Below are 17,313 nucleotides of genomic sequence, written 5' to 3'. Positions count from 1 at the left end.
AAAAGATTCAATCTAATTGTTTCATAAAACACGTCATTTGATCGGGGTCCAAATCTATCATAGGAACCAGCACTATAGCATTTTCACACCAGAATCAGTGAAAGGGCAAAAAATCAGCCAATGACTACGTCACTCAACAGACTGGGATTTTGTATTTCATTATTATTTACCTCAAACATTATTGGTTAGGTACAACGGCAGAGTCACATTTAAGTGACCAGTTACATTGTATCACCATCCGGCAAATGAAACCAACTATTGGTGACTGGTAGCACTGTGCAGCATGTAAAACAAGATTAATAAGATAAGCACGAAAGACCAAACAGTAGAGGGATATATGAGTGCATGACCTTGCAATGCAAAGAGGCATTCTTTACATAATGGAAATCAAGACAAGGCGTATTTACAATTTGAATCAAGCAAATGAAAAAGGCTGACCGTTACTGGCTGAGACATTCCTTGAAACATTACTGAATAGTACTCTGGAAGAACGAATATAATACACGACTGACCATGCAAGAAGAACCTATATGCTACATCTAACATAAGTAGCCTGCTCCATCAAAAATGCTAACTGTTCCTGTGAAAACTAACCGTGCATGGGCAGCACATACAACAGGCAGATGCTACAGGAGAGTAATCAGGTTCATCATCTGCATCAACAAACAAATGAACCATGTCACCGGTGAACAAATGTGTTTGTTTCTTTGGTGCCGGTTCAAATAGCATTTTACCTACTAATAGGTTGTTGGCCAGGAACAATCAGCTCTAGAGTCCAAAAATATGAACAGGTCACCATTTACAGAATCTAGGAAGATTGGGGATTCGCCTTCCATGTTGAGAGCGCGTACAGGATACGCCCCTTCCATCCTTGTAGTAACCACCTGTTGTCCTCGTCGATGATGAAATTCTTGTGGTAGCACTTCACCTTCTCCCGTGCACGCTTCATGATTTCCGGGTCCAGCGGGAGCTGCTTGAACCCAGCCCTCTGATTCCGCACCTGCCACTGCTTGTAGGTCTCTGGCCTCTCCATCCTCTCCATTCCCTCACAAGATATTACATTAATTGCCTCCCGACTGAAAATAGTCGACTCAATGAGCAGCCTCTCCTCATTATCCCTGGGAATGTTAGCCTCCAACATGTCAAAGTGAGCAGAGAACTGGAACAATGCCTCCCGGAAGCGTGAGACGAAGAATGGTGCATTATAGGATCCATTAGTGACCCCATGAATGAACACATGTGGCTTCATCTTCCTTATTGTGTTCAATACCATGTTCCTTGGACTCTCAGCTACCACGCTCTCATCCATCAGAGTCTTGAACCTGAACATGCTGTTGACAATCAGAATCTCGTCCTTCTCAATGTGGAGATCCTCTACCTGAACAGCCTCAAATTGAGATGCGATGCCATGGTATTTGAAAGGAACTTTGAAGGTCTGAGCATAATCACTTAGATATCTTCCAATCTCCTCGATGCGCTCTGCTGGGCGAAAACCAGGCTGAGGTGTGTCTATTGCTGTGATCCGAAGTTCTGGGGGGCCTCCAGGCCTTTTACTTAGCCGTTGAATGAGACATGGCCACTGAAAGCCATAGTATACGCCGAAGTCGACAATGTGAACTTTCTTGGCTTTCTCCACAGCATTCATAATGGTTTGATTGGCAAAGTAATGAGAGATCTTCTTGAATGGGCAAGCTGCTAGGTACAGTTGGTAGGCTTTCAGAATATCAGCGCATGCAAACCGTGATATGGTGTGTAACTTGTAAATCTGACTTCCATTACCAGCAAGCCTCGCCTCAAGGCCATTGGCAAAGCAGTGCGCCAAACGCTGGTCACCATCACCATTGGCAGATGCATGCTGCCTGATCTGCTTGAGGAGATCAGTTGCACTCCGCCGGTCATCAATGGACACAGACTGAGCACAATGAATGAGGAGAGTCTCCAAGTCGACCACCTCCTTCTTGGGCTGTTTGACTTGTTTCTTGCCACGGCCCTTACCATGGCCAGACCCTTTGCCATGGGCACCACCTGAATGAGCTGCCACATCGTGCTGTAGGGCCTCACGCAGTTCCTTGACACCTCTAGAGCATGTCTCGCCGTTGCATAGCAAGACCTTGTCCATCATCTCCCGCACAAGGTGATCCGCGTCGACCACAGGTGCTGAATGCTTGCAGCATCTCACTTCATCTGCATCCAGGTCGTCACCATAGAAATGCTTCTTTCCTCGGTGAATTGCTACTTCAGAATCAGCCTTCTCTCTCTTGACCTCCACAACCTTCTTATCTTCTTTAACCCGAACTGACGGTAAGCTGTCGATGTCAATCACAAGCTTGCTCTCTTGAGGCAGAAATCTGCTTCCCTCTTCAAATCCTCGGCTGAACTGCACTGCTTGCTGGCTCTGCAGAACAAGATCGCTCAAACCAGCATCAGAAGGCACAGCAGCCGCCGTGCTGAGCCACGGCTCGAAGCCCTCTGAAAATGCAACGCTGCTGCCATTTGAAGACGCGAAGGACGACGACTGCGAGAGCAGCGCGTCAGGAAGAGGGTTGAATTCCATGGCATCGTACGGCCACGCGCCGCCTGCTTCCACCACGCAGCTCTCGGGGCTCAGATCCTGGTAGAACTGCGGCGGCTGCAGGAACTCCGCGCTGGGGAACTCGAGAGCAGGCGGCGCCTGCATGGCGCCGAGGCCACCACCGGAAGGCGCGGCGCAGTTGCAAGAGCCGTGGCTGTTGAAGGAGCTGGTGGTGACGCTGCTGCCGTCGGGGCTCTCGACCGTGCTGCCGCCGGAGCAGGGCGGCTGGTCGGCGAGGATCTCGAGGAAGGGCTTCTCGGCGGCGAGCAGCGCCGGGTGGGCCGGGTAGTGGTCGAACTTCTCGTCGATGTCCTCGGCCATGAGCATGCGGTTGATGTAGCCCAGCACGATGTCCGAGAACACCTCCGAGTCGTCCGGCTGCGGATGCGCCTGGCCCGCCGCCGCAGCAGCAGCAGACGGCGAATGGGCCGAGGCGTCTCTCGGCGGCGGCGGCGACGCGCTGCCGGCGGAGGCGGGCGGGGGCGGGAGCAGGGCCGGCGCCGCGGCGGCATTCAGGTAGGCGCCCGCGTCGGCGCCGTCGGACGGGAAGAGCAGCAGCGACTCGAGCTCCTCCGCGGTGAACCCGTCGGGGATTTGGGGGTAGATTGGCAGCTTGGATCCGCCGGGCAGCGGCCCGCACCAGTCGTGCAGCGCGGCGTCCATGACCATCGACACGCCGCCGCCGCAGAGCATGCAAGGGGTGGCGGTTAAGATGGATGGATAGATACTCGTACTCCAATCTCCCACCTGGCAGATGCGCAAAAATAGAAGGAGATCAGCGCGGAATCCACGCGACGGCTGATTCGACTCAGCACTGACGAGCAGAGATAGATATCGATATCGGGGGCTGGCCGGCGAGCTCCGACGGCGCGCGTACCTGAGCTGCGTTGCGACGGGGGAGGGAGGAGAGGTGGCGGCCAGCGGAGTTGTGGGAGCGCGAGGGGGGGGGGGGGGGGGGGGGGGGGGGGGGGGGGGGGGATAAATGGGGGAAAATGGAGGCGGACTGGCGTTTTTGAGAGGCGCGGGATCGGCCTACGGGCTGGTGAATGGGCGGAAGTGTCGACACCCACCCGGGCGTGGCCCGGCTGCGTGGTGCGCCCCGTCCACGTCCGTCCGCGGGGTGAGCTCACGCGCAGCTGGATGGCCTGCGACGGGCGGTGCGGACGGGGGGATCGGGCGTACGTGGTGGGTCGGGTGCACGGAGGGGGCGCGGAAGTTTCGGCGAACCATCGTCTTGGGCCGCACGGGCAGCGGAGACGGGGACGGGCGTGCTCGTGGACCAGCGGCAGTGCTGCTGGCTGAGCTGTGATTGCTCAAGGCAATCGGGCTTGACAGCTGACTGGACTGCCGTTTGACTTCGCTGCCAGCTCCGCGACTCTTTCTAATCCGGACACATGAATTTCCTGGTTGCTCTTAAAAAAACATGAATTTCGTGGTACAGGAAGAAGTACCGTACTATGTCTATGCAGGATTACACGCAGACAGTTTTTGTACTCTCTGTAATTATGGCCCATTTCTAATTTTGGTGGAACATGATGATCTTATTTTGTCTGGCTAATTTTTATCTATTTCTCTGTTGTTTCCACAATCTATTTTTAATTCGTACTTTTGTTTCTATGAATCCATCACGACACAGTTCAAAATTGTGAATTAAAACATGTTAGTACTATATCAGTACTCAATGTGTTTTCCACATAAAAGAAGTGGAAATGCTATCAAAGATATGTGCACGTATTGTGGGTGAAAGGGACCGCTGGATCAAAACCATATGTAACCTTTCTGTGAAGATCAATCAGTGGTGAAGAAGACGACAAATGCTCATTACAAAATTATAAGCAGCCATCTAGTCCGGCATTGGGGGATCGGATTGACATGGATGTCACATTCACATGCAACAGATTAATCCATGGGGTGCGGTGATAAGTGATAACAAATTGTAGACCAATGGTATATTGCCCATGTGTTAGCATCGGTTGGTAGGACAGAGTTGTGTGAGGGCGTATTTCATGACTTTATCCCTCTCTGACTTGTGAATGCCTATACTAGTATTCTTTAAGTTAATATAATTATCTCTCTCTTCAGCAGTAAAAATTGTAGACCAAACACATATTGGGTTCACATGGTGGGTTCGTCTTAATTTTCATTCGTCCTCGTGAGAGAATGCTCCTTTTATAACTTTGGATAGATTAGCACGGCAAGAAACCTGGCTGGGGATGAAGATCATCGAATGCCTTCTAATTATCGTCTAATACTATTAAAAAAATAAGACCAACCCAAGGGCTAACCCTCGTTGGCATTTTTTTATAGGAGAAACTCCGCGAGCACCACGCGTCCAAGCCGGGACTTGAACTCGGGTGGGCTGGCAGCAACTTCAGCTGCCCAGCCAATGGGTTGACACCCCGTCCTCCGTGTAATACTATTAGGAGGTTTGGAAAACGCAGTAACTTTGTCTATCTTTGAATTAAGAGGGGAAATTATAGTATAGTCAGAATCATGTCGGGGCACCCACAAAAGCGCTAAAGGGACACCCCCCCCCCCCCCCAAATGTCTACTCTATGGTACCTCTCATCGGTCCACGTCAACCAATTTCAGTAAAGTTCATCGATGACTCCCTGAAGAAAGCACATTCCTGAGCACTCACACATTCCTTTCCAACCAAATAGTTCATAGCATCGAAATTGTCCGTCTCATTCTCCCTCACCAATCCGTGAGCAAGCTCACCAGAGTCACGCGGCCAAACTCTACAACACAATATTCTGCTTGTGAATTTCACTGCAAAGATTAAAAGGTGAAGCCACCAGCTAATCCATTGCGAGAATACGGTTCTGTTATATCTTGGTTGGGCCTCGTGGCCATTGTTGTTTTGTTTAGATGTCTCAATTCTATGGACTCCTAAGATAAGCTTAGGTTAAAAGAGCTTAAGGATGAACTTGCTTCTGTTGGGGAACGTAGTATTTCAAAAAAATTCCCACGATCACGCAAGATCTATCTAGGAGAAGCATAGCAACGAGCAGGGAGAGTGTGTCCACGTACCCTCGTAGACCGAAAGCGGAAGCGTTAAGTAACACGGTTGATGTAGTCGAACGTCTTCGCGATCCAATCGATCAAGTACCGAACGCACGGCACCTCCGCGATCTGCACACGTTCAGCTCGGTGACGTCCCTCGAACTCTAGATCCAGCTGAGGCCGAGGGAGAGTTCCGTCAGCACGACGGCGTGGTGACGGTGATGATGAAGTTACCGGCGCAGGGCTTCGCCTAAGCACTACGACGATATGACCGAGGTGTAAAACTGTGGAGGAGTGCACCGCACACGGCTAAAGATCAACTTGTGTGTTTATGGGCTGCCCCCCTCCCCCGTATATAAAAAAGGGGAGGAGGAGGAGGGCCGGCCTCAAGGGCGCGCCCAAGGAGCCCGAACCTGGGTAAAACCCTGTGTCCATGTTACCATCACTCCAAGACGCCTAGCTTAGGACCCCTACTATGAGATACGCCGGATATAGAACCGACAGCCACCGCCTCCTCTCTTCCACTAGGGCCCATTAAGGCCCATTAACCTCCCGGGGGGTTCCGATAACCTCCCGGTACTCCAGAAAATACCCGATACACTTCGGAACCATTCCGGTGTCTGAATATAACCTTCCAATATATCAATCTTTATGTCTCGACCATTTCGAGACTCCTCGTCATGTCCGTGATCTCATCGGGGACTCCGAACAACCTTCGGTACATCAAATCACATAAACTCATAATACCAATCGTCATCGAACGTTAAGCGTGCGGACCCTACGGGTTCGAGAACTATGTAGACATGACCGAGACACATCTCCGGTCAATAACCGATAGCGGAACCTGGATGCTCATATTGGCTCCTACATATTCTACGAAGATCTTTATCGGTCAAACCGCATAACAACATACGTTGTTCCCTTTGTCATTGGATGTTACTTGCCCGAGATTCGATCGTCGGTATCTTCGTACTTAGTTCAATCTCGTTACCGGCAAGTCTCTTTACTCGTTATGTAATGCATCATCCCGCAACTAACTTCATTAGTCACATTGCTTGCAAGGCTTATAGTGATGTGCATTACCGGGAGGGACCAGAGATACCTCTCCGACAATCGGAGTGACAAATCCTAATCTCGATCTATGCCAACTCAACAGACACCATCGGAAACACCTGTAGAGCATCTTTATAATCACCCAGTTACGTTGTAATGTTTGATAGCACATTAAGTGTTCCTCCGGTATCCGGGAGTTGCATAATCTCATAGTCATAAGAACATGTATAAGTCATGAAGAAAGCAATAGCAATAAACTAAACGATCATAGTGCTAAGCTAACGGATGGGTCATGTCAATCACATCATTCTCTAATGATGTGATCCCGTTCATCAAATGACAACTCATGTCTATGGCTAGGAAACTTAAGCATCTTTGATTAACGAGCTAGTCAAGTAGAGGCATACTAGTGACACTATGTTTGTCTATGTATTCACACATGTACTAAGTTTCCGGTTAATACAATTCTAGCATGAAAAAAACATTTATCATGATATAAGGAAATGTAAATAACAACTTTATTATTGCCTCTAGGGCATATTTCCTTCAGTCTCCCACTTACACTAGAGTCAATAATCTAGATTACATAGTAATGATTCTAACACCCATGGAGTCTTGGTGCTGATCATGTTTTGCTCGTGAGAGAGGCTTAGTCAACGGGTCTGCAACATTCAGATCCGTCTGTATTTTGCAAATGTCTATGTCCCCTTCCGACACTTAATGACGGATGGACTTGAAGCGTCTCTTGATGTGCTTGGTTCTCTTGTGAAATCTGGATTCCTTCGCCAAGGCAATTGCACCAGTATTGTTACAAAAGATTTTCATTGGACCCGATGCACTAGGTATGACACCTAGATCGGATATGAACTCCTTCATCCAGACTCCTTTATTTGCTGCTTCCGAAGCAGCTATGTACTCCGCTTCACACGTAGATCCCGCCACGACGCTTTTCTTGGAACTGCACCAACTGACAGCTCCACCGTTCAATATAAATACGTATCCGGTTTGTGACTTAGAGTCATCCGGATCAATGTCAAAGTTTGCATCGACGTAACCATTTACGACGAGCTCTTTGTCACCTCCATAAATGAGAAACATATCCTAAGTCCTCTTGAGGTATTTTAGGATGTTCTTGACCACTGTCCAGTGATCCACTCCTGGATTACTTTGGTACCTCCCTGCTAAACTAATAGCAAGGCACACATCAGGTCCGGTACACAGCATTGCATACATGATAGAGCCTATGGCTGAGGCATAGGGAATGACTTTCATTTTCGCTCTATCTTCTGCAGTGGTCGGGCATTGAGTCTGACTCAACTTCACACCTTGTAACACAGGCAAGAACCCTTTCTTTGCTTGATCCATTTTGAACTTCTTCAAAACTTTATCAAGGTATGTGCTTTGTGAAAGTCCAATTAAGCGTCTTGATCTATCTCTATAGATCTTGATGCCCAATATGTAAGCAGCTTCACCGAGGTCTTTCATAGAAAAACTCCTATTCAAATATCCTTTTATGCTATCCAGAAATTCTATATCGTTTCCAATCAACAATATGTCATCCACATATAATATTAGAAATGCTACAGAGCTCTCACTCACTTTCTTGTAAATACAGGCTTCTCCAAAAGTCTGTATAAAACCATATGCTTTGATCACACTATCAAAACGTTTATTCCAACTCCGAGAAGCTTGCACCAGTTCATAAATGGATCGCTGGAGCTTGCACACTTTGTTAGCATCCTTTGGATCGATAAAATCTTCAGGTTGCATCATATACAACTCTTCTTCCAGAAATCCATTCAGGAATGCAGTTTTTACATCCATTTGCCAAATTTCATAATCATAAAATGCAGCAATTGCTAACATGATTTGGAAGGACTTAAGCATTGCTACGGGTGAGAAAGTCTCATCGTAGTCAACTCCTTGAACTTGTCGAAAACTTTTCGCAACAAGTCGAGCTTTGTAGACAGTAACATTACCATCTGCGTTAGTCTTCTTCTTGAAGATCCATTTATTCTCTATGGCTTGCCGATCATCGGGCAAATCAACCAAAGTCCACACTTTGTTCTCATACATGGATCCCATCTCAGGTTTCATGGCCTCAAGCCATTTCGCGGAATCTAGGCTTATCATCGCTTCCTCATAGTTCGTAGGTTCGTCATGGTCAAGTAACATGACCTCCAAAATAGGATTACTGTACCACTCTGGTGCGGATCTTACTCTGGTTGACCTACGAGGTTCGGTAGTAACTTGATCTGAAGTTTGATGATCATCATCATTGGCTTCCTCACTAATTGGTGTAGGAATCACTAGAATTGATTTCTGTGATGAACTACTTTCCAATAAGGGAGCAGGTACAATTACCTCATCAAGTTATACTTTCCTCCCACTCACTTCTTTCGAGAGAAACTCCTTCTCTAGAAAGGATCCATTCTTAGCAACGAATATCTTGCCTTCGAATCTGTGATAGAAGGTGTACCCAACAGTCTCCTTTGGGTATCCTATGAAGACACATTTCTCTGATTTGGGGTCGAGCTTATCAGGTTGAAGCTTTTTCACCTAAGCATCACAGCCCCAAACTTTAAGAAACGACAACTTGGGTTTCTTGCCAAACCACAGTTCATATGGCGTCGTCTCAACGGATTTAGATGGTGCCCTATTTAACGTGAATGCAGCCGTCTCTAAAGCATAACCCCAAAACAATAGCGGTAAATCAGTAAGAGACATCATAGATCGCACCATATCTAATAAAGTGCGGTTACGACGTTCGGACACACCATTACGTTGTGGTGTTCCAGGTGGCGTGAGTTGCGAAACTATTCCGCATTGTTTCAAATGAAGACCAAACTCGTAACTCAAATATTCTCCTCCACGATCAGATCGTAGAAACTTTATTTTCTTGTTACGATGATTTTCCACTTCACTCTGAAATTCTTTGAACTTTTCAAATGTTTCAGACTTATGTTTCGTTAAGTAGATATACCCATATCTGCTCAAATCATCTATGAAGGTCAGGAAATAACGATACCCGCCGCGAGCCTCAACACTCATCGGACCACATACATCAGTATGTATTATTTCCAATAAGTCTGTTGCTCGCTCCATAGTTCCGGAGAACGGAGTCTTAGTCATCTTGCCCATGAGGCATGGTTCGCAAGCATCAAGTGATTCATAATCAAGTGATTCCAAAAGTCCATCAACATGGAGTTTCTTCATGCGCTTTACACCAATATGACCTAAACGGCAGTGCCACAAATAAATTGCACTATTATTATTAAACTTGTATGTTTTGGCTTCAATACTATGAATATGTGTATCACTACTATCGAGATACAACAAAAATAGACCACTCATCAAGGGTGCATGACCATAAAAGATATTACTCATATAAATAGAACAACCATTTTTCTCTGATTTAAATGAATAACCGTCTCGCATCAAACAAGATCCAGATATAATGTTCATGCTTAATGTTGGCACCAAATAACAATTATTCAGGTCTAAAACTAATCCCGAAGGTAGATGTAGAGGTAGCGTGCCGACGGCGATCACATCGACTTTGGAACCATTTCCCACACGCATCGTCACCTCGTCCTTAGCCAATCTTTGCTTAATCCGTAGTCCCTGTTTTGAGTTGCAAATATGAGCAACGGAACCAGTATCAAATACCCAGGCACTACGCCGAGCATTAGTAAGGTACACATCAATAACATGTATATCAAATATACCTTTCACTTTTCCATCCTTCTTATCCGCCGAATACTTGGGGCAGTTTCGCTTCCAGTGACCAGTCCCTTTGCAGTAGAAGCACTCAGTCTTAGGCTTAGGTCGAGCCTTGGGCTTCTTCGTCTGAGCAGCAACTTGCTTGTCGTTCTTCTTGAAGTTCCCCTTCTTCCCTTTACCTTTTTTCTGAAACTAGTGGTCTTGTTGACCATCAACACTTGATGCTCCTTCTTGATTTCTACCTCCGTAGCCTTTAGCATCGCGAAGAGCTCGGGAATTGTCTTGTTCATCCCTTGCATATTATAGTTCATCACGAAGCTTTTGTAGCTTGGTGGCAGTGATTGAAGAACACTGTCAATGACACTATCATCAGGAAGATTAACTCCCAGTTGAGTCAAGTGGTTGTGGTACCCAGACATTCTGGGTATATGTTCACTGACAGAACTATTCTCCTCCATTTTGCAGCTGTAGAACTTATTGGAGACTTCATATCTCTCAATCCGGGCATTTGCTTGAAATATTAACTTCAACTCCTGGAACATCTTATATGCTCCATGACGTTCAAAATGTCGTTGAAGTCCCGGTTCTAAGTCGTAAAGCATGGTACACTAAACTATCGAGTAGTCATCAGCTTTGCTCTGCCACACGTTCACAACTTCCGGCGTTGCTCCTGCAGCGGGTCTTGCACCTAGCGGTGCTTCCAGGACGTAATTCTTCTATGCAGCAATGAGGATAATCCTCAAGTTATGGACCCAGTCCATGTAGTTGCTACCATCATCTTTCAACTTAGCTTTCTCTAGGAACGCATTAAAATTTAAAGAAACAGTAGCACGGGCCATTGATCTACAACAACATAGACATGGAAAATACTATCAGGTACTAAGTTCATGATAAATTAAAGTTCAATTAATCATATTGCTTAAGAACTCCCACTTAGATAGACATCCCTCTAATCATCTAAGTGATCACGTGATCCAAATCAACTAAACCATGTCCGATCATCACGTGAGATGGAGTAGTTTTCAATGGTGAACATCACTATGTTGATCATATCTGAAGGAAATATGCCCTAGAGGCAATAATAAAGTTATTATTTATTTCCTTATTTCATGATAAATGTTTATTATTCATGCTAGAATTGTATTAACCGGAAACTTAGTACATGTGTGAATACATATACAAAACAAAGTGTCCCTAGTATGCCTCTACTTGACTAGCTCGTTTATCAAAGATGGTTATGTTTCCTAACCATAGACATGTGTTGTCATTTGATGAACGGGATCACATCATTAGGAGAATGATGTGATGGACAAGACCCATTCGTTAGCTTAGCATTATGATCGTTACAGTTTCATTGCTACTGCTTTCTTCATGACTTATACATGTTCCTCAGACTATGAGATTATGCAACTCCCGAATACCAGAGGAACACCTTATGTGCTATCAAACGTCACAACATAACTGGGTGATTATAAAGATGCTCTACATGTGTCTCCGATGGTGTTTGTTGAGTTGGCATAGATCGAGATTAGGATTTGTCACTCCGTGTATCGGAGAGGTATCCCTGGGCCCTCTCGGTAATGCACATCACTATAAGCCTTGCAAGCATTGTGACTATGAGTTAGTTGCGGGATGATGCATTACGGAACGAGTAAAGAGACTTACCGGTAACGAGATTGAACTAGGTATTGAGATACCGACGATCGAATCTCGAGCAAGTAACATACCGATGACAAAGGGAACAACGTATGTTGTTATGCGGTTTGACCGATAAAGATCTTCGTAGAATATGTAGGAACCAATATGAGCATCTAGGTTCCGCTATTGGTTATTGACCGGATATGAGTCTCGGTCATGTCTACATAGTTCTCGAACCCGTAGGGTCGGCACGCTTAACGTTCTGTGACAATTTGTATTATGAGTTGTTTGATTTGATGACCGAAGTTTGTTCGGAGTCCCCGATGAGATCGGGGACATGACGAGGAGTCTCGAAATGGTCGAGACGTAAAGATCGATATATTGAAAGGCTATATTCGGACATCGGAAAGGTTCCGAGTGATTCGGGTATTTTTCGGAGTACCGGAGAGTTACAGGAATTCGTATTGGGCCTTAATGGGCCATACGAGAAAGGAGAGAAAGGACTCAAGGGTGGCCGCGCCCCTTCCCCATGGACTGGTCCGAATTGGACTAGGGAAAGGGGGCGCCCCCTTCCTTCCTTCTCCTTCTCCCTTCCCTTTTTCTTATTCCATGTGGGAGGTGGAATCCTACTAGGACTAGGGAGTCCTAGTAGGACTCCACACTTTGGGCGCGCCCTATGAGGGCCGGCCTCCTCCTCCCTCCATCCTTTATATATGTGGCCAGGGGGCACCCCATAGACACACAAGTTGATCATTGATCTCTTAGTCGTGTGCGGTGCCCTCCTCCACCATAATCCACCTCAGTCATATCGTTGCAGTACTTAGGCGAAGCCCTGCGCCGGTAGCTTCGTCATCACCGTCATCATGCCGTTGTGCTGACGAAGCTCTCCCTCGACACTCTGCTGGATCGTGAGTTCGTGGGACGTCACCGAGCCGAACGTGTGTAGATCGCGGAGGTGTCGTACTTTCTGTACTAGGATCGGTCGATCATGAAGACGTACGACTACATCAATCGCGTTGTCATAACGCTTCCGCTTACGGTCTACGACGGTACGTAGACAACACTCTCCCATCTCGTTGCTATGCATCACAATGATCTTGCGTGTGCGTAGGAAATTTTTGAAATTAGTACGTTCCCCAACAGTGGCATCCGAGCCAGGTTTATGCGTAGATGTTATATGCACGAGTAGAACACAAGTGAGTTGTGGGCGATAATAGTCATACTGCTTACCAGCATGTCATACTTTGATTCGGCGGTATTGTTGGATGAAGCGGCCTGGACCGACATTACGCGTACGCTTACGCGAGACTGGTTCTACCGACGTGCTTCACACACAGGTGGCTGGCGGGTGTCAGTTTCTCCAACTTTAGTTGAATCGAGTGTGGCTACGTCCGGTCCTTGTTGAAGGTTAAAACAGCACATACTTGATGAAAAATCGTTGTGCTTTTGATGCGTAGGTGAGAACGGTTCTTGCTCAGCCCGTAGCAGCCACGTAAAACTTGCAACAACAAAGTAGAGGACGTCTAACTTGTTTTTGTAGGGCTTGCTGTGATGTGATATGTTCAAGATGTGATGATATATAAATTGTTGTATGAGATGATCATGTTTTGTTAAAGTTATCGGCAACTGGCTAGAGCCTTATGGTTGTCTCTTTATTGCATAAGATGCAAGCGCCATATAATTGCTTTATTTTATCGCTATGCGATAGCAATAGTTGCAAAAGCAATAGTTGGCGAGACAACCATGTAACGACACGTTGATAGAGATCAAGATGATGGATATCATGGTGTCATGCCGGTGATGATAGAAATCATGACGGTACTTTGGAGATGGAGATCAAAGGCACAAGATGATGATGGCCATATCATGTCACATATTTTGATTGCATGTGATGTTTATCTTTTATACATCTTATTTTGCTTGGTTCGGCGGTAGCTTTATAAGATGATCCCTTACTAAAATTTCAAGGTATAGTGTTCTCCCTGAGTATGCACCGTTGTGACAGTTCTTCGTGCTGAGACAACACGTGATGATCGGGTGTGATAAGCTCTACGTTCACATACAACGGGGGCAAGCCAGTTTTGCACACGCAGAATACTCGGGTTAAACTTGACGAGCCTAGCATATGCAGATATGGCCTCGGAACACTGGAGACCGAAAGGTCGAGCGTGAATCATATAGTAGATATGATCAACATAGCGATGTCCACCATTGAAAACTACTCCATCTCACGTGATGATCGGACATGGTTTAGTTGATATGGATCACGTGATCATTTAGATGACTCGAGAGATGTCTATCTAAGTGGGAGTTCTTAAGTAATATGATTAATTGAACTTAAATTTATCATGAACTTAGTCCTGATAGTATTTGCATATCTATGTTGTGGATCAATAGCTCGCGTATAGCTTCCCTGTTTTATTTATCATATGTTCCTAGAGAAAACTAAGTTGAAAGATGATAGTAGCAATGATACAGACTTGGTCCGTGATCTGAGGATTATCCTCATTGTTGCACAGAAGAATTATGTCCTTGATGCACCGCTATATGACAGACCTACTGCAGGAGCAAATGCAGACGTTATGAACGTTTGACAAAGCTCGGTATGTTGACTACTTGATAGTTTAGTGCACCATGCTTTACGGGTTAGAACCGGGACTTCAAAAATGTTTTGAAAACTACGGAGCATATGAGATGTTCCAAGAGTTGGAATTGGTATTTCAGACTCATGCCCGAGTCAAGAGGTATGAGACCTCTGACAAAGTGCTTAGCCTACAAGATGGAGGAGAATAGCTCAACTAGTGAGCATGTGCTTAGAATGTCTGAGTACTGCAATCACTTGAATCAAGTGGGAGTTAATCTTCCAGATAATATAGTGATTGATAGTGTTCTCTAGTCACTATCACCAAGCTACTAGAACTTCGTGATGAACTATAATATGCAAGGGATGACGAAAATGATTCCCGAGCTCTTCGCGATGCTGAAATCGACGAAGGAAGAAATCAAGAAAAGCATCACGTGTTGATGGTTCACAAGACCACTAGTTTCAAGAAAAGGGAAAAGGGATAGAAAGGGAACTTCAAGAAGAATGACAAACAAGTTGTCACTCCCGTGAAGAAGCCCAAAGCTAGACCCAAGCCTGAAAGTGAGTGCTTCTACTGCAAAGGAAATGGTCACTAGAAGTGGAACTACACTAGATACTTGACGGATAAGAAGGATGGCAAAGTGAACAAAGGTATATTGGATATACATGTTATTGATGTGTACTTTACTAGTGTTTATAGCAACCCCTCGTTATTTGATACTGGTTCAGTTGCTAAGAGTAGTAACTTGAAATAGGAGTTGCAGAATGAACAGAGACTAGTTGAGGGTGAAGTGATGATGTGTGTTGGAAGTGGTTCCAAGATTGATATGATCATCATCGCACACTCCCTATACTTTTAGGATTAGTGATGAACCTAAATAAATGTTATTTGGTGTTTGCGTTGAGCATGAATATGATTGGATCATGTTTATTGCAATACGGTTATTCATTTAAATCAAAGAATAATTGTTGTTCTGTTTACATGAATAAAACCTTCTATGGTCATACACTTAATATAAATGGTTTATTGAATCTCGATCGTAGTGATACACATATTCATAATATTGAAGCCAAAAGATGCAAAGTTAATAATGATAGTGCAACTTATTTGTGGCACTGCCGTTTAGGTCATATTGGTGTAAAGCGCATGAAGAAACTCCATGCTGATGGGCTTTTGGAATCACTTGATTATGAATCACTTGATGCTTGCGAACCATGCCTCATGGGCAAGATGACTAAGACTCCGTTCTCCGGAACAATGGAGCGAGCAACTGACTTATTGGAAATAATTCATACTGATGTATGCGGTTCGATGAGTGTTGAGGCTCGCGACGGGTATCGTTATTTTCTGACCTTCACACATGATTTGAGCAGATATGGGTATATCTACTTCATGAAACATAAGTCTGAAACATTTGAAAAGTTCAAAGAATTTCACAGTGAAGTGGAAAATCATCGCGACAAGAAAATAAAGTTTCTACGATCTGATCGCGGAGACGAATATTTGAGTTACGAGTATGGTCTTCAATTAAAACAATGTGGAATAGTTTCACAAATTCTTGCCACCTGGAACACCACAGCATAATGGTGTGTCCGAACGTCATAACCGTACTTTATTGGATATAGTGCAATCTATGATGTTTCTTACCGATCTACCACTATCGTTTTGGGGTTATGCAATAGAGATAGTTGCATTCACGTTAAAAAGGGCACCATCTAAATCCGTTGAGACGACACCGTATGAACTGTGGTTTAGCAAGAAACCTAAGCTGTCGGTTCTTCAAGTTTGGGGTTGCGATGCTTATGTGAAATAGTTTCAACCTGATAAGCTCGAACCCAAATCGGAGAACCGCGTCTACATAGGATACCCAAAAGAAAATGTTGGGTACACCTTCTATCACAGATCTGAAGGCAAGATCTTTATTGCTAAGAATGGATTCTTTCTAGAGAAGGAGTTTCTTTCAAAAGAAGTGAGTGGGAGGAAAGTAGAACTTGATGAGGTAACTGTACCTGCTCCCTTATTGGAAAGTAGTTCATCATAGAAATCTGTTCCTGTGACTCCTACACCAATTAGTGAAGAAGCTAATGATGATGATCATGTAACTTCAGATCAAGTTACTACCGAACCTCGTAGGTCAACCAGAGTAAGATCCGCACCAGAGTGGTACGGTAATCTTGTTCTGGAGGTCATGTTACTTGACCATGACGAACCTACGAACTATGAGGAAGCAATGATGAGCCCAGATTCCGCAAAATGGCTTGAGGCCATGAAATCTGAGATGGGATCCATGTATGAAAACAAAGTATGGACTTTGGTGGAATTGCCCGATGATCGGCAAGCCATTGAGAATAAATGGATCTTCAAGAGGAAGATGGACGCTGATGGTATTGTTACTATCTACAAAGCTCGACTTATCGTCAAAGGTTTTCGACAAGTTCAAGGTGTTGACTACAATGAGTTTTTTTCTCACTCGTAGCGATGCTTAAGTCTGTCCGAATCACGTTAGCAATTGCCGCATTTTATGAAATATGGCAAATGGATAAACAAAACTGCATTCCTTAATGGATTTATTAAACAAGAGTTGTATATGATGCAACCAGAAGGTTTTGTCAATCCTAAAGGTGCTAACAAAATGTGCAAGCTCCAGCGATCCATCTATGTGAAGGAAATATGCCCTAGAGGCAATAATAAAGTTATTATTTATTTCCTTATATCATGATAAATGTTTATTATTCA

At 45.1% G+C, this 17,313-nt stretch overlaps 1 protein-coding gene across 2 annotated transcripts; it reads right to left on the bottom strand.

Moving 5' to 3' along the window:
* Positions 1-338: 338 nt before the first annotated feature.
* On the bottom strand, positions 339-3,518 carry LOC123079718 (scarecrow-like protein 9). Of its 2 annotated transcripts, XR_006438097.1 has the most exons (3): positions 3,450-3,518; positions 735-3,319; positions 339-653 (listed from the first exon to the last, which is right to left on the bottom strand). XR_006438097.1 is itself a non-coding variant. In XM_044502515.1 (2 exons), the coding sequence occupies exon 2, from the start codon at positions 3,263-3,265 to the stop codon at positions 809-811; it is 2,457 nt and encodes an 818-aa protein (XP_044358450.1). In that variant the 5' UTR covers positions 3,266-3,319; positions 3,450-3,518; the 3' UTR covers positions 339-808. The 2 variants fall into 2 exon arrangements, 1 of the variants encoding a protein (XP_044358450.1); XM_044502515.1 differs by having other exon boundaries at positions 339-3,319.
* Positions 3,519-17,313: the final 13,795 nt, after the last annotated feature.

This window comes from Triticum aestivum, chromosome 3D (genome assembly GCF_018294505.1).
Source record: "Triticum aestivum cultivar Chinese Spring chromosome 3D, IWGSC CS RefSeq v2.1, whole genome shotgun sequence".
In the NCBI taxonomy this organism is placed as follows: Eukaryota; Viridiplantae; Streptophyta; class Magnoliopsida; order Poales; family Poaceae; genus Triticum; species Triticum aestivum.
This window is presented reverse-complemented; position numbering and strand designations above follow the sequence as displayed.